The 19,554-nt window shown below is 46.8% G+C and overlaps 2 protein-coding genes across 8 annotated transcripts in view; both read right to left on the bottom strand.

The window, feature by feature from the left end:
- Positions 1-10,219, bottom strand: part of MYL9 (myosin light chain 9) — a 29,548-nt gene extending 19,329 nt beyond the window's left edge. Inside the window, exon 1 of one of the 2 annotated variants that reach the window (XM_056811846.1) lies at positions 10,078-10,219. The gene's annotated coding sequence lies outside the window, so the exon portion shown is untranslated. Of the gene's footprint in view, positions 1-1,719; positions 1,879-10,077 lie in introns of those variants that run through there. The other variant, XM_001371740.4, reaches the window with a different exon arrangement.
- A 3,791-nt stretch (positions 10,220-14,010) lies between these two features.
- DLGAP4 (DLG associated protein 4) overlaps positions 14,011-19,554 on the bottom strand; it is a 251,795-nt gene continuing 246,251 nt past the window's right edge. For 4 of the 6 annotated variants that reach the window (XM_007474282.3, XM_007474283.3, XM_056811844.1 and 1 more), the window contains 2 exons: positions 18,097-18,249; positions 15,718-16,002 (listed from right to left, as the gene is read on the bottom strand). In XM_007474282.3, coding sequence (XP_007474344.1) covers positions 15,784-16,002; positions 18,097-18,249 — 372 coding nt within the window. In that variant the 3' untranslated portion in view covers positions 15,718-15,783. Of the gene's footprint in view, positions 16,003-18,021; positions 18,250-19,554 lie in introns of all 6 variants that reach the window. The other 2 variants (XM_056811842.1, XM_056811843.1) reach the window with 2 other exon arrangements.

The following is a 19,554-nucleotide window of genomic DNA, read 5'->3' as shown; positions in this document are numbered from 1 at the left end:
GAGGTCTTTGGGGTCCTTCCCTTCCAGCTGAGATCCTGGGATTGTTATTAAGGGGCCCAGCCAGTGACCTCTGAGGGGAAGGGGCAGCCAGCTGGGTAGGCTCGGTCCTGTAGGTAGGCCAAGGGGCAGGATCGGGATCTAGTTAATAAATGTTTTCTGAAATGAGTAGCTGGGAAGAGAGAAACTATCAAAGGTTAGAGAAGAGAATGAGAGCTGGTGTTTGGCATGGGAAAGGGAACTCAGCAGCGGAGCCGCCTGGTTATCGATCCTGGAACCAAAAGGACGGGAATAGGAACTGAACTGATGAGATCCTTGGTCAAGAAAGACCTTTCTTTGGGGGGGGAAGGGGGTGCCAACTTAAGGGTTCTGAAGAGCACTGAAAGATTCGGCAACTTGTCATGTGGTCAGTCACACATCTTTGGCAGAACCTGAACCTGGTACACAGGACTCCAGGGTCCCTATCATCATTACACAGAAGATGACCAATCAGTGCTTCATTTCCTGAGTCGAATAGGGATGTGATAGTATTTGAGCTATGAATAAACAATTAGATTCACTGTGCTTGGCCCTAAAGGGCAGAACCTGGAGCAGAAAATTGGTGGAAGTGGGAGAGTCAGATTTCATCAGCTGGAAGAGATTAAGGATAAATCCCATGTTTTTATATTTATAGCTACATAGACAGAGGGATTTAACCGTAGTCCCTGCAATATCTATATATTGATATCTCTTTAAAAAATGTTTTTTAAGCCCTTATCTTCCATCTTAGAATCAATACTGTGTATTGGTTCCAAGGCAGAAGAGTGATAAGGGCTAGGCAATGGGGGTCAAGTGACTTGTCCAGGGTCACACAGTGAGGAATTGTCTGAAGTCACATTTGAACCCAAGATCTCTAGGCTCTGGGTCTGGCTCTCAAACTACTCAGCCACCCAGCTGCCCCTTATTGATATCTCTTTATCCATCCATCTATCTATCTATCTATCTATCTATCTATCTATCTATCTATCTGTCTGTCTGTCTGTCTGTCTGTCTGTCAACTGCCAACCCTTAGAGCTGTCCCCATGGAGTGGCAGCTGCTCACTTTCCAAGGATTCCGTCCAGGAGATTCCTGCCCCACTATGCAGTGGAGCACATGCCTATGTTCCCTGCCAGCTTTGAGATGCACCAACTGCCCGCAGCAACTAGAGCCCACCTAGCTAGAGGACCACTTCTGCTTCCTAGTCTGGATCCCAGGCCTCTGGGGGGTGAGATCTAAGAAGCCCTCCCCCGGGGTCCTGTAGCCCACAGGGAGGGAGCTCAGCTCTCTTCTAGACTCCCCATGCTACACTTTGGGCTGCTTCTCGGGGCGAGTCTGGGCTTCCCAATAGAAGTCTAGTATCGCCACCCTTTCGGAGTAGCTCAGGAGCCGCGCTGACTCTCAGTTTACCAGAATGGAGAAAGCCCTGGCCTGGGAGTCAGGAGACCTTCCCGATGCTAGGCCTGAGCTGTCTCCCATTGGATGAATTTTCCCTCTGTGGGCCTCAGTTTCCTCATCTGCCACTTAGAGGAGTAATTCAGAGGATCTCTAAGCACCTTCCCTGCTCGGATGTTCTCTGAAGGCCTGGCCACTCTCGGATTCCCCTAGATGATCTTTTTCCTGAGACCCAGGGCCATCTCATCCCCTTGGTCCCCCATCCTTTGGGCCTGTGGCCAGAAGCAGGGATGGAGCTGGCTAGTTCCTACCTGGATTCCAGGGGTCCGGGCAGAGGGAGTAGAGGAGGCTGCAGTATGGGTAGAGGCAGGGAGGCAGTGAGTGCAGGACTCAGCCCCAGCCAGCCCAGTAGCCCCGGGGCCCAGCCTTACCCCGCCCCTGTCGGGCCCTGGCCATACAAGGCAGAAGAATGTGTGAGAAAGGAGAGGGAAGAGAGATAGGCAGATGGGGGTGGGGGGTGGGGAAAGGGGCGGAACAGGGGCCGGGAAGTACTGGGGGCCGAGAGGGAGAGAGAGAGAGAGTGAAGCAGCCTTATATAGCCAAAGGGATGGAGCTGGTCCTGAACCTAGAAAAGGAGAGAAACACTCTTAGATAAACAGGAAAGACACTCACAGGACCACCGAGGAGACACCACCATGGAGAAGGAAATAAGGGAACATGGACGAGACCCAGAGACAGCTAGAGATAGAGCAGAGACAAGACAGAGACCGAGGGAGATGGAGAGAAAAAGAGACAGCTACAGAGATAGAGCAGAAAGAGAAAGAGACAGGGAGACAGAGACAAAAAGAGACAGAGACAAAAAAGAGAGATACAGAGAAAGAGATAGAGACAGAGAGAAAACAGAAAAAGAGACAGCTACAGAGATAGAGCAGAAAGAGAAAGAGACAGGGAGACAGAGACAAAAAGAGACAGAGACAAAAAAGAGAGATACAGAGAAAGAGATAGAGACAGAGAGAAAACAGAGAAAAAGAGACAGCTACAGAGATAGAGCAGAAAGAGAAAGAGACAGGGAGACAGAGACAAAAAGAGAGATACAGAGAAAGAGATAAGAGACAGAGAGAAAAGAGCCACAGAGGGAGACAAAAAGAGAGAGAGAGCTACAGAGATAGAGAAAGATAGAGACAGGGAGACAGAAAAATAGACAGAGAGAGACAAAAAAGAGAGATACAGAGATAGAGATAGAGACAGAGGGAGGAAAAAGAGAGATACAGCTACAGAGATAGAGAGACTGGGAGATAGAAAAAGAGAGAGAGAGACAGCTATAGAGATAGAGACAGAAAGAGAAGGAGGCAGGGAGACAGAGAAAAAGAGGAAGACAGAGAGTGTGTGAAAAGAGAGATACAGAGAGGAAATGAGAGAGATAGAGAGAAAAAAGAGAGATATACACAGAGAGAGAAAAGACAGATACAGAAATAGAAATAGAGAGAGACAGATACAGGGACAGAGGGAGAGAGTCAGAGAGAAAAAAGAGACAGATACAGAAATAGAGGCAGAGACACAGAAAGAGAGATGGGAACAAGGTCAGGGAGAGACAGACAAAAAGAGAGAGAGATCCAGAGATCCAGTCAGTCATCAGTAAGGGCTTACTGTGTGCCAGGTTCTGTGCTAAGTACTGGAGATACCAGGCAAGGCAGATGTCTGTAGAATGTAAGTTCCTTCTTTCTTTCTAGACCCAGGCTCTGGCATATTCTCACATATCTAATCAGAAGAAATATACCATTTCTACTTCCATACCATCTCTTCCATCATATACAACTTGGAAGTATCTGAGGACAGATTTGAACCCAGGACCCTCCTGTCTTCAGGCTTGGAGCTCTAGAATGCAGGGCCTGAAGTCAGGAAGACTCCTCTTCCTGAGTTCAAATATGACCCCAGCCACTTACAAACTGTGTGGCCCTGGGCAAGTACATTTACCCTGTTTGCCTCAGTTTCCTCATCTGTAAATGATCTGGAGAAGGAAATGGGAAACCACTCCAGGATCTTTGCTAAGAGAACCCTAAATGGGGTCATGAAGAATCTGACATAATTGAAAAACAGTGCAACAACAATAACAGAACTATGTTACTTTTTTATTCAATAAGTTCCAGTTGCCTCTAGAATAAAATATACTCTAATTAGTTCTTAAAGCCTATCTTTCCAGCCATATTGGACATGACTTCCCCTGCTATACTCTGTGACCCAGCCAAAATGAACTTCTCAGTCCCTTATACAATGCCCCATTTCATCACACACAATGCTTTATCCCTCTCCTCTGCCCCTTTGCATTGTTGTCCTGTCATGCTCTGTCCATGCCTGAAATATACTCCCTCCTCCCCTCTACCTCATAGACCTCTTCTCTACCTTCCAGACATAGCCCAAAGGGTAGCTAAGTGGCCCAGTGGATAGGGTGCCAGTTCTGAGATGGGAAGTCCTGGGTTCAAAAATGTCCTTCGCTACTTCCTAGCTGTGTGACTCTGGAAGTCACTTAACCCCAATTGCCTAGACCTTGCTGCTCTTCTGACTTGGAACCAACATTTAATATTGATTCTAAGATGGAAGATAAGGATTTAAAACAAAAGAAGACATAACTCAAATACCTTTCTTGATTCCCCCTTTCTTCAAACTGTTAAAACTCTCTATCTCTAGCAATTTTTGTTGTTCAGTCATGTCTAATTCTACGTGACTCAGTGGACTTTTGTCCTTGGGGGTTTTTCTAGCAAAGATACTCAAGTGATTTGCCATTTCCTTCTTCATTTTTTTTCTGGGTTGTATGTGTATAATTTTGCAAAATGTTATTTCCATATTATTCATTTTTGTAAGCGAATAACCTTATAAAACCAAAACTCCCAAATATAAGCCCAAATAAACAAGTGATAAATCATTTGTTTTCATCTGCATTTCTATTCCAACAGTTCTTTCTCTGGCATTCTTTTTCATAAGTCCCTCAGAACTGTCCTCAATCATTGTATTGCTGAACAGTCTTCCACAGCTGATCATCCTACAACATTGCAGTTAGTGTGTATAATGTTCTTCCGGTTCTGCTTATTTCACTTTGTATCAGTTCATGAAGTCTTTCCAGCTCTTTCTGAAATCATCCTGTTCATCATTCCTTACAGCACAACAGTATTTTATCACCATCAGATACCACAACTTGTTCAGCCTTTCCCCAATTGAGGGACATCCCTTTAGTTTCTAATTCTTTGCCACCACAAAAAGCACAGCCATAATATTTTTATACAAACAGGTCCTTTCCCATTTTTTAATCTCTTTGGGATACAGACCTAGTCTTGGTATTACTGGATCAAAAGGTATGCAGTCTTTTAAAGCCCTTTGGGCATAATTCCAAATTGCCCTCCAGAATGGTCTAATCACTTCACAACTCCACCAACAATGCATTAGTGTTCCAATTTTACCACATCCTCTTCAACATTTATCATCTTCCTTTACTGTCATATTGGTGTGAGGTGGTACCTCAGAGTTTTAATTTTCTTTTCCTTCTCCATTTTACAGATAAGGATCTGAGGCAAAAAGGGGTTAAGTGACTTGACCAAGGTCACACAGCTGGCCAGTATCTATTCCTAACTACTTTGTATTTATTCTCATTATATTTATTGTTTATTGTTGTAAGGATCAAATAAGAAAATAATTGTAAAGCACTTAGAACAGCACCTGGCACATAGTAAACATCCTATAAATGTTAGCTGCTATTATTATTATTTTTATATACTTTTTTTTAGAATGTAAATTCCATTATCAAGGATTTGACTGTATTTCTTGCAATTGTATTCTTCCTCCCCTTCTCTCCCTTAGCATATTGTAGGCACATAATAACCGCCAATGGATTGATTTGAATAATGCCTTTCATGTAACAGGTACTCAATTGATATTCATTAAATTGCATCCATATCTTGTAAGGGATGTGTTGTGGAGGGGGGGATTCCTATTCAGGCACTGGTAGGACAAGTGCATCTCGGAGGTCCCTTCCAGATCTGAGACTCTGCAATTTTGAACCCCAAAAGAGACACACACTGATATAGTCTAGGAGAGAGAAAGAGATAGGAACTGGGACTGAGACAGAGGCACAGAGAGATTCAGATGCTGTTGTTTAGTTGTTTTTCAGTCATGTCTGACTATGCAACCCCATCTGGGGTTTTCTTGGCAAAGATACTGAAGGATTTTCCCATTTCCTTCTTCAGCTCATTTGACAGATGAAGATACTGAAGCCAGTAGGGTTAAGTGACTTGTCCAGAGTCACACAGCTAGGAAATGTCTGAGACTAGATTTGAACTTGAAAAGATAAGTCTTCCTGATTCCAAGCTCAGTGCTCAATCCACTGTACCACCCAGCTGTCTTCTCCCTTCTTCAGAGCTTAGCAAATGATTAATGAATGAATGAATGGATGAAAACACAATTAAGTGCTTACCATGTGCCTGGCACCTTATTAAATGGGGTGCAAATACAAAAAACCAGACAGTCCTTGCCCTCACAAAGCTCCCATGCTAATACACAAATAGAGGACCAGCAGCCAGCAGGGATGCTTTGGTCTAGGAAGTGCACAGGGTTGATGAGTAGAGTCAGTCAATTCATACTGATTAGATAGAGGTGAGGGGAAGAGCTGAAGGAGAGGAAAGAGACAAAGAGAATGTCCAAGTTTTGAGCTGTGGTGATTTTAAAGCTAGTTGTGCCCTTAGAAGGAAATAGAGAAGAAGGTAGCTAGGTAGCTCGGTGGATAGACAGCCAGGTCTAGAAATGGGATTCAAATCTGACCTCAGACACTTCCTAGTTGTGTGACTCTGAGTAAGTCACTTAACTCCCATTGCCTAGCCCTTAAGCATTGCAAGTCTAAGACAGAGGGTAAGGGTTAAAAAAAAAGAGAGAGAGAGAGAGAGAGAAAGTGGGAGGAGAAAAGAGGTAGGGCTAGGGCAGTAATGATGAGCCTTTTAGAGACCACATGGGGGGAAGGCATAGGGAAGGGAGAAAACGGGGAGTAGCCTGAGAATTCCACTCAGGGGAGGGAGTAAGAGCAAAGGGGTGGGGAGGTGCTTTCAAGAGGGGAAGGGGAGCAGCTCTGCCTTTCTAGCAATTAACTCTGGTGGGTGATGGTGGCACAGGTGCCCACAAAGAGGTCTCCATGTGTCATCTCTGGCACATGTGCCATAGGTTTGTCATTATGGGGCTAGGGGCACAGGATGTCAATTTGTCCAATTTGCATTTCAGAGGACCCTAAAGATTTAGGGCAATATAAAGAGCTAACATTCACCTAGCACACTGAAGTTTGCAGAGTGGTCAATATTCATGACATCTTGGTGCCTCATAACAACTATGTAGAGAAGGCATGGAGAAGAGTCAATTTTAGTAGACAATTTTCTGCAATGGAAGAAGCAGGATTTGAGCTTAGATTTCAGTTCTCCGGTTACTTCACCTGCATTCTCTTCTAGTGAATGAGTCCCTTCAGACTTTCAGGGCTTCCATGTCTCATCTACAAAATGAAGGGGCTGGGCTACAACCAGGGTTCTTTGTTTCTGACTGTTGTGGAATTTTATAAAAACAAAATTTGGCCAGAGGAAGAGCCAGGAGAAGACACCTCTCTCATTTCCTTTGAGGAATTAAGAGTCCATGAGTGTGGAATATTGTATATGACATCAGATTTTTTGATGTGTTAATTAGTTTTGCTTAAATAATTTTTCTTGTTTGTCTTTTTTAGAAAATTCTTTATTTTTCAAAGAAATTATTTTTGGAGAGGGGAATACAGAGGAAAATGTAGGCATTGTTAAAAACAGAAGATATGAATAAAAATCTACTTTTCAAAGAAACTCCCAGCAGAAGTTGAGTAGTATGCTGGAAAATTTCTTCCCAGATTGGCACATATCCATTAGAACAGAGGTTCTTTTTTTAAACCCCTTACCTTCTTTCTTAGAATAAATACTGTGTATTGCTTCTAAGGCAGAAGAGCAGAAAGGGCTAGGCAATGGGGGTTAAGTGACTTGTCTAGGGTCATATAGCTAGGAAATGTCTTAGATCTAGATTTGAATCCAGAACCTCCCATTTCCAAGCCTGGCTCTCTCTATCCACTGAACTACCTAGCTCCCCTGTCCCTCTAGCTTGTTTTTATTTTTTCATTTTTTATTGTCATGCAAAACCCACTTCCATATTGGTCATTGTTATAAGAGCACACTTACCCATAACCAAAACCCCACAATAAAACTAAAGATACACTGATGTGAAAGATGACTCCAACAGTTCTTTCTTTGGAGGTGGATAGTGTTCCCTGGCATAAGTTTTTCAGGCTAACCTGTTTTTAAAAAGGATTTTTGAATATGGTATTTCAACATAATATGTTTCTTTTGTAATCTTGAGGATTTTATTTTAATACCAATAAAAACCTTATTCTGAGGAGGTGTTCATAGACCTTACCAGGCTTCCAAGAGGGGTCTAGGCCAGAAAAAAAAAGGTTAAGAACTGGACTAGGTGACCTTCCAATTTTAAATCAGTGCCTGAAGACTTTTATGATCATTTTACAGACAAGGAAACATTGGGGAAGGCTTTTGTCAGTGGACACAGTTCATCAGAGTCAGATGCAGGCTGCAGCTTGACTCCAAACTAACATTCTACCTACTACTAGGCATTTTCCCCCAAAGGGATAAAGGTACCAGGGCATCCTGGTACCAGCAGGACATCCTCTGTGGGTATAACCAGCAGGCTGAGGGAGATTTGAGTCTGAAGTTCAGAAGAGAGGAATTAGGAGAACCTCAAGGGGGAGAATACAGTTGGGAGTGAGGGAAGGGCTTGAGTTGGAGATGAAAACTCAGTTTGAAAATGCTGAAATAAGATGTCAGTTAATTGGTTTAATAAAAAAGGCAGGAAGAAGTTGAGGAAGCCCCAAAAGAGAGTTGAAAGGAAAGAGGAGAAGCTCCAGGGCAGAGTTCCCTGAAACCAAGGGAAGAGAGTGTTTCCTCAAGGAGAAGAGTTAATGGGCAGGAGGAGACCCAGAAGAAGGCCCGTTGGGCCCGATGTCCCTAAGGGGCTAGGAGAAGAATATGGGAGGAGGAAGTGGGGGAGTGAGGTGAGACAGCACTTTCCAGCTGTTCAGCAGCACAAGGGGAAGACATTTAGCTTGGCACATCTGGCTTTGCGGTTTCATGTACAATCCATCAACACTCCATTCCACAGTGCACATGGACATGCTCATTTTACCTGGTATATGAGGAAAGATTGAAAAAAGGAAAATGGGAAAAGATCAATTTTAAAAAGGTAGTATGAGGGGATGGCAGGGTTAGAAGGAAGGATCCTGGTTATCTGTATAGAAGTGGTAGGTGAGGGCTTTGGGGAGAGAGAGGAGGAGAAGTAGTAGAAGAAGAAATGAAAAAGAGGAGGAGGAAGAGGAGGAGAAGAAAAGGAGGAGGAAGAGAAGAAAAAGAAGGAAGAAGAGGAGGAGAAGAAAAAGGATGAAGAGAAGGATAAGGAAGAGGAGGAGGAGAAAAGGAAGAGGAAGAGGAAGGAGGAGTAGGGGGAGTGGGAAGGGGACAAGAAGAGGAAGAAGATGAAGAGGAGGAGGAAGCAGACGCAGCTTTGGAGAGCTAGAACTGAGCATAAAGTGCTCTGGAGAAAGCCCCCATTTGTAGTCAGTAGATCCGAGTCTGAATCCTGACCTCTGACACTAACTTCCTCTGGGACTTTAGGCAGGTCTTTCCTCACTCATACATTTATGCCTCAGTTTTGGCATCTGGAAAATGGACAGTAATAATAACAATCCTTGCCTCTTTAGAGTTGTTCTGAGGATCGAAGGAGAATGTGGAGTACTTTGTAAACAGTCAAATGAGGCAGAAGATGTTTCCTCCCTTTCTGGGCCCCCTCCCCCAGCATAACCCAGAGATCACCTCCAGGCTCGGGGGCGACTGCCTCTAGGAAGCCTATCCTGATCTCCATCTCTAAGCCCAGAGTGACTCTAGTCTCCTCTCACTCCTGGGGCTCTAAGCTTCCAGCTCCTCCTCTCTCCTCTCCCTCACCCCCCGGCAAACACTGGGGCCTCAATACAGGCGATCAAGATGGAGTGGGCAGGCGGCCAAGCAGAGCCTCTCACAGCGCGGAGGTCTCCCCTACCCAGATGTCCCTCAATAACACGTGGTGTCCTCCTCAGGGATTACATTTCAAAGGTCTTCCTGCCCCACCCCCCGCGCCCCCGTACCCGCCCTCCCTCAGATGGAAGTTTGCGGTCAGTACTTGCTCTCTGGCACCACCTTGTGGTCACAGGAGAACACGGCACAACCACCTCTGCTTCAATGGAAGCGACGTTCACCCAGGCGTACTGGCCACCTTCCCTTGGAGCTCCAACCTAGAAGGCCCTGGAGAAGCGTTTGCTGAACTTAGTTGTCTCCCAAGACATCCCGGTTCGACCGCGGTCCGTGAGGGCTTGAAGGTGCGTTTCCTTTCGGCCTGGCCGCGGGATTTCACTCACTGAGGCTTCCTTCCAATCCGGATCGCCCTTTGCGGGTCAGGGCAGTTTGAGGCGCCTCCAGGTGAGGGGAGTTGCCAGGAGGCCGAGTGAGTCCCGTAGTCGTCCCCCCCGCCCCCCCCGGAATTCAGGTTCCGATGGAGGCCTGGGCACCTCTCTGGAAGGCCCTCCTCCTTACCTCTGCCTCCGTTTCTCTGGATTTCTTCAAGCCTCAGCTCATATCCCTTCTTCAATAGGAGGCTTCTCCTGGTCTGTTGCCAGCGCCCTCCCTCCCTCCCATCTACTCTGTCTCTACTTCCATATCACCGAACAGCTGGCCCCGAGTGGGGGGGAGGGGCTGCTTTTTGCCATTCTTACAATCCCAATGTTTAATGCACTGTTTGACACTCGGGGAGAACTTAATAAATGCTTGTTGAATGTTTGGGGATTCCCTGGCCCCTTCATTCTCCAGAGTGAGGCCTTCGTCCAATGAGGTTTAGGGTAGGTAATTAAAAAAAACCCTAAATAATTATTTTTTAAAAGTGACTTATCAGGGGCAGCTGGGTAGCTCAGTGGAGTGAGAGCCAGGCCCAGAGAGGAAGGTCCTGGGTTCAAATTTGGCCTCAGACACTTCCTAGCTGTGTGACCCTGGGCAAGTCACTTAGCCCCCATTGCCTAGCCCTTACCACTCTTCTGCCCTGGAGCCAATACACAGTATATTGATTCCAAGACAGAATGTAAGGGTTTAAAAAAAAAGTGACTTATCCAAGAGCATACAGTAGGAAAACGGAGGTCTCCTGACTGCAATTACAGGACTTTACTCACCATAGCACACTCCTATACAATTCTTTTGACAATTGGTGCCTAGATCCTAGGTTTGGTGAGGATGACATGGCTAATTCTAAATTTGTAGTAGAGAATATAAGCACTTTATGTATAATGTCTCTTTTTAAATTCTTACTTTCTGTCTTGGTAGCAAATGTAAGATGGAAGGGCATGGCCTAGGACAGTGATAGCAAACTTTTATTATTTATTAAAAAAAAACCCTCACCTTCAGTCTTAGAACCAATAGCCCAGGGTCACACAGATGGGAAGTGTCTGAGGTCAAATTTGAACCCAGGACCTCTCATCTCTGGGCCTGGCTTTCAATCCACCGAGTTACCCAGCTGCCCCTGTTGGCAAACCTTTTAGAGACTGAGTACCCAAACTACAATCCTCATACTGCAAGTGAACCTCCCCAATCTCCTTACCCCAGACAAGGGAGGGAAGAAGCACTCTCATTGGGCTGCTGGGCAGAGGGGTGGGTCATGTGAGAAATGTGGTTTCGTAGAGGGGGAAGGGGAACAGCCCATTGGAACTTGTGCCATAGGTTCGCCAACACAGGGCTAGGCAAATGGGTCACACAGCTATGAAGTATCCAAAAGCCAGATCCTCCTGACTCCAGGCCTGGTACTGTATCTGCTGTGCCACCCAGCTGCCCATCTCATTTAATCTTTTTTTCAACCCTTATCTTAGAATTAATACTGTATATTGGCATTAAGGCAAAAGAACAGAAAAGGGGGGCAGCTGGGTGGCTCAGTGGATGGAGAGCCAGGCCCAGAGATGGGTGGTCCTGGGTTCAAATCTGCCCTCAGACACTTCCCAGCTGTGTGACCCTGGGCAAGTCACTTGACCCCCATTGCCTAGTCCTTACTGCTCTTCTGCCTTGGAGCCAATACACAGTATTGACTCCAAGACAGAAGGTAAGGGTTTAAAAAAACAACAACAAAAGAGCAGAAAGGGCTAGGCAGTGGGAGTTAAGTGACTTGCCTTGGAACCCACAGCTAGGACATGTCTGAGGTCAAATTTGCACTCAGGACCTCCCATCTCTAGGCCTGGCTTCAATCCACTGAGCCACCTAGCTGGCCCCTTATTTAATCTTAACAGTCCTTCTGGAAGTGTAATACAAGGATGATCACTCCCATTTTAAAGGTCAAGAAACCCAACTCCGGAGTGACTCCCCCAAATAACACAAGCCAGCATCTGGAACTTGAACCTAGGTCTCGTTCTAGGATAAAGCCTCTTCTGCCCTCCATGGCATCACTGTGGAGCTTCAGGCGAATGACTCGGCTGCAAACCCCTTCCTCTGGCTTTGGGACAAGGATGCTCTGAACTTGGGTACGCCCTAAGGTTAGAATGTTTGCCTTGGCAGAGTTTGGGAGCCAGAACACAGGGAGAGTGTTTGGCCCCTGCCAGGGGCTTCCCAACCCTGATGGAGGAGGAATGAAGGGCTAGGGGGCAGAGTTACATTTAAGGTAGGGTGATCGGGATTGTATCCCAGGGGATGGCGCAGGGAGCACGTTCTCTGTGGCTGCTCTCCCTGGGTCCTGATGACCACCTCCAGTATCCTGCCACCCTCACATGCCTCTCAGGCTCACCTCCCCCGACTGTCTGACCCCTCTTCATCCTGGGCCATGCCCAGAGCCACCCAGGATCAGCAACGACTGAGCCGCCCCACGAGCCGACATCCCGAGGCTTTGGTGCATCCCACCGAGCTCCAAGCTTCTCTCTCCCCAAACTTCCCCTGAAGTCCACCTGTTTGAAGGGTTCTCAGCAACCTCCCCTCCAAATCCCAGACCTGAAAACTATTGGGTTCAAGCCTGTGCGTCCCAAACACCCAGAGCCAAGGGATTGTGGGGCCTTCTGTTGCACTTTGGCTCACTCTTGGGACGGGCTTCTCTTTTACTAAGCACCTCCCTGTTCCAGGGCTGGTCCTGTGCCAAGCCCTTACCTGGGCATTCCATTTCCCCCCATGGTTCCATCGGTTCCTTACCCTGGCCCAAGTTGGAACTAAGACGTTCACTTACTTTTTACAGATGAGGAAACAGAGGCCCAGAGAGGATGGAAGGCCAAGAGGTGAGATGAGAGTTGGGCCTAGAAATAGAGTTCCTGAGGAACCAATTTAGGAAGTACAGGAATAACAAGTCTAATGAAAAATTTAACTAGGGTTAAAACAATTCATGAGGGGTCGTGAAGCGATCTGTGTGGAAGGTGCTGACAGGCGGCATAGACTAATTTCTAAAATTCAGGAAGAGGGTTCAGAATGAGTTGGGATTGTTTTGAGAAAGATTTTGGGAAGAGGGGGGACAGCTCATCTCGCCTGGATCTCCCACAAGCCTGGGAAGACAAGAGCGGAAAGGCTCCTCTGCATTAGACCATCTTCTTGGGAGGAATCAAGACTCGCATACAATGAGTCAGAAGCGGAGGGAGGACTAGAACCCAGTGCTTCTCCCTTATTCCTCACAATGGGTTCTTTCTGCTTGATGGTCCCTGTGCCTGCTAACTCTCAAATGGCCTCTTTCTGAAGGCAGAATCTCCCAAAGAGGCCAGTTTTTCGGGTTAATGGGGCTCTTTTTAGAGGAGAGCAGAGCTCAGGAAAAACCATCCTAGCTGTGGGGTATTGCTAACAGATATTTGTTTGCCACAGAAATACAGAAGCAGTCACCACCTCCAGGATCTAGGAAATAGGTCAATACAGAAATCACTTTTGAATCTGTCAGCTTCTGTGCCTTTTTGCAGAGTAGCTCTAACTGGCCCCATTTCTTCTTCCTTTTTTTAACCCTTAACTTTCATTTAGGAATTAATACCATGTATTGGTTCCAAGGCAGCCGAGGGGTAAGGGCTAGGCAAAGGGGGTTAAGTGACTTGTCCAGGGTCACACAGCTGGGAAGTGTCTGAGGCCAAATTTGAACCCAGGACCTCCCATCTCTAGACTTGGCTCAATTCACTGACCCACCTGGCTGTCTTTTGCCTGATTTCTTCTTCTTTTAAACCCTTACCTTCCATCTTCAAACACCCTAATACAATACTGCCCCCTCGATTTCTTCTTAAAAGATTGTTAGACTAAACCCAGGCCCCACGCTCACCCAGGCATCCAAAGTGAGGAGTCCCCATCAAGATTTCCATCATTTTGCCGACTATAAGGGCACGGGCGCCGTAGCGGTCAAACCAGGCAGCCTTAGTGCTATGCCACTATTCAAGTTTTTTGAGTCTTCCAGGAAAGAGAAGCCCCTAGAACTGGCAATTCCGTTCAGAGCAAGCACCCCCCCGCCCCCCCCCCCCCCGCCCCCAATAAGAGCACCGAGGTCAGTCATACACGTGACCCTATTTATTCTCACAACATGCCTGTGAGGTAGGGAGGGGCGGGGACTATCCCCATTGTACAGAGGAGGAAATTTGAGGCACACAGAGGTCGAGTGACTTGCCCAAGGTCACAGAAAGTGGCAGAGCTGGGGGTTGGAACCCAGGCCTCCTGACTCCTTCCAGTGCTCATTCGTGACTAGGCCTACACAGAGAAGCCTGCAATGCCATATAGACATATACACAGTATACAGCATTTGCGGGGTGGGGCACCGAGCGCACCGCACGCGCTCTCCTGATTCCCGAACTCCTGGGCTGGTTTTTCTTTTTTGTTCTTCTGGGATGAGGGTCTAGAGGAGCTGCTGGCCGAGTCTAGGCCAGCAGGGGAGCCCAGGGAGCGGGTTTGAGTTCTGGCAATTCCGCGCCGCCCGCCGTGAGGGGCTTCAAAGTTAGAAAACCTGAAATGGGAAGGGTCTGCCTGTCTGCCTGCCCCTCGCTCCCCTCTAGGCACGGGCTAACAAGGGGGAAAAGCTGCTAACACCAAGGTATGGATTTTTACACTCACTCTTACACACGCCTAGATATTGTACATGTAAAAATAGATGCTCTTCACACACCCGCGGCTCGCGTGTGTGGGGCGCACATGCGTGTGTCTGTGTGCGCAGAGGATACCGCTCCTATGGGGAGGGGGGTCTATGTGCATATGTACACACGCGTCCGCAACCAGGCGTGACGGGAGCCCCGGCCGTCCCTCCCCGGCACAGTTGGCTCCCCCCATTCCTGTTCCTCCACCGAGGAAGGGGAGGGCTGAAGAAAGGGGGCAAGAAAGCGGCTGGTACATTCTTTAGCCTCCCGTGCCGGGCCTTTGGGGAGGGTTCAGAGGATGGAGAGCTGAAAGAGATCCTGTCTAGTCCCTCTATTTTCACCGCCGAGGCCCAGAGGGGAGAGTGACTCGTTTAAGGTCACGCAGGTAATGTGTCAGAACCGAGATCCGAACCCAGGTCCACTGACTTCAAACCTCCGTCCGGCATGCCCCCCAGAAGAGCTCTGCTCCCATTTTCCGCTCCTGGAAAGTTGCTTCCCGTTAACAAAAGAACCATGGACCATGGGTGGGCTGGGGGCCACCATGGCACACCCATTCATCCCTCCCTCCCCATCTTCTCGTTCCTGTCCCCTTTCCTTCCCATTCCTGATGGCAAGAAGAGAAAAAACACTGACGCACTGGATAGAATGGAGGGCTCTCAGCACCGCCCTCCCCCCAGAAGGCGGGAGCCCTCCTCACCTCAGGGGAGGTCTGGGGGGGAGAGGGAGGAGAGGAAAAGGGAAAAACAAAGAGGACCGGACCGATGGGCAGGGACGAGAGACATGGGTGTGCCTGGGACCATAGTGGCTGCTCAGGATTCTTTTTCTGTCCTGTATCTTGTAAATAAAACTAATCATTTCTCATGAAACACAACAGGCAAAAAGATCCATAGTCTGGAGCCTGGGCCCACGAAGGGGGAGCGGCAGGAGTCTGTCTGTCCAGTCCACATGGCAATATTGCCTTCAGTAAGAGAAGATGTTCCGTAGTGCTTGTTGGTTTCAAGTCTTCATCACTGAAAGCTGGGAAGAAGGGGAAGAGAGAAAAAGCCAAATTCGAGCCCTTTCATTAACTGGTAATTTTTGTTTTAAAGTTGGCTCCGGTGTCTCTAGACTGAATAATCACACTGAAGGGTGGGAGTTATTTCATTTGCGCTTTAATGATTTAAAAATTGCATGTGTTCCTTCCCTCTTCTGTTTCCTTGGCTCAAAGTCGGGTCTGGGCCTCCGGGACATAGATCTCGATGCTGTCTGCGCTTTCTGTTGCGGAGTTCTGCCGCACCGATGCGGCTCTCTTGGCGGCCAAGAGACGCTTTCGGGCTTCCTGTCGTTGCCTGTCCCCAGAGTCCGAGGCCTTGTCCCGGTTCAGAGCTGTTCGAGACTTGGCTGGCTTCTTTGGCACAGGAGGGGGAGGTTTCTTCTCTTCCTTTAGAGCAAGACAGTAAGGAGATAGAAGAGTAACATAAAGACGGCCGTCATGGGTGCTCCATGCTGTCCCTTACCCCACTTTTCCCCTCCCTCCTCCCCCCACCCCCCCACCACTGTGGCTTCCACCCAACTGGTGGCTGGGCCACAAGCAACACAGACAGTTAGCAGAGGATGCATGATGACAGCCGGGGGCAGTACCAAGTGCTCTGACAGAGTGCCAACGGTGGGGTCCTTCTGGATTCCTCTAACAAAGCAGCAGAGGATCTAGAGCTGGAAAGGACCCTTCAAAATCAACTGAGTTGGGGCAGCTGGGTGGCTCAGTGGATAGAAAACTAGTCCTAGAGAAGGGAAGTCTTGGGTTCAACAATTTGGCTTTGGATATTTCTTAGCTGAGTGACCCTGGGTAAGTTCCTTAACCCCGATTGCCTAGCCCTAATTGCTCTTCTGCCTTGGAACCAATAAAAAAATATTGATTCTAAAATAGAAGGTAAGAGTAAACAAACAAACAAAAACAAACTCAGTCCAATATTCCCATTTTACAGGTGAGGAAATGGCCCAGACTGTAGAAGGAATTTGCCCAGGGTCACAGGTAGTAAGCAGCTGAGCTGGAATCTAGGGCTCATTTCCCTGTATCCTTGTGTCCATTTGAGGCACTGTTGCATCCAATTGGCCAACATTTTGTTGATATTTTTGCTGTATGTAGCATTAGTTGATGGAGAGTAGCAGGGTAGTGACTAGAGTTCCATTCTTACAGTCAAGAAGGCCAGATTTCAGGACTTCCCTCTCCTTGACACCTAGTAGCTGCATGGCCACAGGCAAGTCACTTAACCTCCCCATCCTCATGTAATTCTGTAAGACAAAGGTCCTTAACTTGGTGTCTGTGGATAGATTTCAAGGGATCTATGAACTTGAAGGATAGGGGGGAAATGACATTTTATTTTCATTAATCTTTGGTTTCCTTTGTTATAAAATACATTTTTATATACCACTTATTATGTGCAGAAACTATGCTAAGCACTTTATAATTATCTCATTTGACCCTCATAACTAACTAGGAAGAGGATACTCATTTTACAGATGAGGAAACTGAAGTGAACAGAGGTAAAGTGACTTCCCCAGGGTCACAGAGCTAGAAAGTATCTGAGGCTCAGGTCTTCTTGGCTTTAGGCCCAGAACTCTTATCTACCTCACTACCTAGCTGCCTTTTATGCCATGGATACCTTCCCATGACCCAAAAAAGGTTAAGAATCCTTGCTCTAAGATTAAAAAATAAAAGATTCATTGCTGATGTGCATCAGTAAATATCTATACTGAGAATTCCCCAAACCATTGAAATCAAATCTAGATTACCACCTCCTTGTAAAAATTTTTAATGACATTGGCTTATGATTTTCTTTTTCATCTTTATCTTTGCCAGGTTTGGGAGATCAAGACTGTATTTACCTCACAGAATGAACTAGGTAGTCTTTTGTCCTTCTCTGTACTTGGAAACGGTCTTTATAACACAGGAAATTACTAGTTCTTTGAAGATTTGGTAGAAATCACTTTTGATTCTGTCAGCTCCCAGTGCCTTTTTGCAGAGCGGCTCTAAAATAGCCTGATTTCTTCTCAAAAGATTGCTTTTTTTATATGACCAGATTACTCACTTGTTTTGTTAATTTGCAACCCCCTCATTTTATGAAGTAGGAAACAGAGGCCCAGATAGGGTACTGGACCTGCCCAAAGTCACAGAGCAAGTTGGGTCAGAGCAGGGATTTGAATATAGGCTTCTCAAATCCCCAAATAGGGCTCTGACACCCTATGGTGCTGCCGCCGCCGTCCCAAGGGATTGTCCGTGCATGGTGTTGCAGCAGCCAAGACAGCACAAGTCACAAAGGAAGCCACAAGACAGAGCTTTGGGATGGGATGGGATGGAATGGGATGAGATGGCAGGAGAAGCATGGATTCCAGGAACAGAAATGGGTCTGCGTGGTCCTAGCTTAGAGACACATCGAGAACCGAGCCGAGCTGCACTGACCGATGGTAGAAAGTGTTATTTCCGACTAGGTCACAGCCCCTGGATTTCAGCCCCTCGGCAGTGCTCCATGCTCACCTTCTTCTCGGGGGGGTCCGCCAGCTGCCAGCTGTTTGCTTTAAGGTGGTACAACTCATCAAACTTCATACTGATGTCTTCAATGGACAGCTGCAAGAGGTCCCAAAACCCAGCCAAGTCCTGGGCTGTGGGCCTAGGGTTGGAGTCAGGGTTCTACAAGGGTCAAAAAAAGAGGGAGACTCAATGGCTGCCCCTCCCACCCCCATTCCCATCTTTGGGGAACATATCAGGATAGGAACAAGGATTTTTTTTTTGTTCATTCATTCATTCACTGCACTAACAAGTTGCTCAAGCAACAGAAAGGCAACTCCTCCTCTTCATCTAAGAATCTGCTCTTTTGACTTCAGCTGAAGTTGTAGTGGGAAGCAGCATCCTGGAAATTTTATGTATGTCTCCTCTTTGCTCAAGTTTCTATCTAAACTAATGCCTTGTCTGACCCTTTATCTATAATAGGACTTTTCTGATAGTCTGTTTCACACTGTGCTTTCCCAATGCCCACCTATCACAAAGGAGGAAAGAAGTCTGGGGTAAGAATAGGGGGCTGTGGGAACATGGGAATGGGGGCCTGAGGGATCAGAGGGTCATTCTGTGACTTTAGAACAGTCATTCCCCAGATCTTGAGCCTCAGGAAAATGGCATTATAGGATTTGAGAGTTAGAGTCTGAAGGGACCCATTGTTCCAAAGCTGCCTCCTAAGATCATCTAGTGATCTCCCTTTTCACAGATATGGAAACTAAGGTACAGTGATATCTTGTGACCTGCCCAAGGTCTCACAAGGGAAGGGGCAAGTTGGCAGAGCTGGTATTTGTGGTCAAGTCACATCTGAATTACAAATTCCACATTCTTCCATTTATCAGGGAGATAATAATTCCTGTGCACCACCTGCCAAGGCTATGGGAGGATCCAAGGAGAGAGAGAAGGGTACGGTTGTGATGATGCTTCATCAACGGTGAAACTCTAATAGCAAATTCATAGTTTATTTAGTCATGATTAAGAAAAATTTTTGGCCAAATTGGAAATTTCATCAGTCTAAAAAATCTAGCACCTATTCTGCCAACTCATCTGGTGTCAAGAGCTGGAAACTGAACCCTGATTTTCCTGACTTTGAGGTCAGCTCTCTATCTGCTAGGCAACACTGCCTCTCAATATAGATCTAAACATTCATAATAATAGTTATTATTATCGGTCCTTAGAGAGTACTGTTCATGCTGGCCTGGCCACCAGGAGCTCAGAACAGGGTGTAACAGAAAACAATGAAACTAAAAGCTAGATGTAGCCCATCAGGCTTTCTCTCTCTCCAGTGTCCTTTCTGAGAAATAGTCACATTACAAATCATTATTACTATTATTGTGCCATTAATAACAGTGAACATGATGATAGGATTTCCTCCTGTTTATATTTTACTATTTCCATTTTGCCACATCCATTGTCTCACTGGATCCTCTTGAAAGGCAGGGC

This window comes from Monodelphis domestica, chromosome 1, assembly GCF_027887165.1.
Source record: "Monodelphis domestica isolate mMonDom1 chromosome 1, mMonDom1.pri, whole genome shotgun sequence".
Classification (NCBI taxonomy): domain Eukaryota; kingdom Metazoa; phylum Chordata; class Mammalia; order Didelphimorphia; family Didelphidae; genus Monodelphis; species Monodelphis domestica.
The sequence above is the reverse complement of the archived record's forward strand: the minus strand, read 5'-3'. Positions and strand labels throughout refer to the sequence as shown.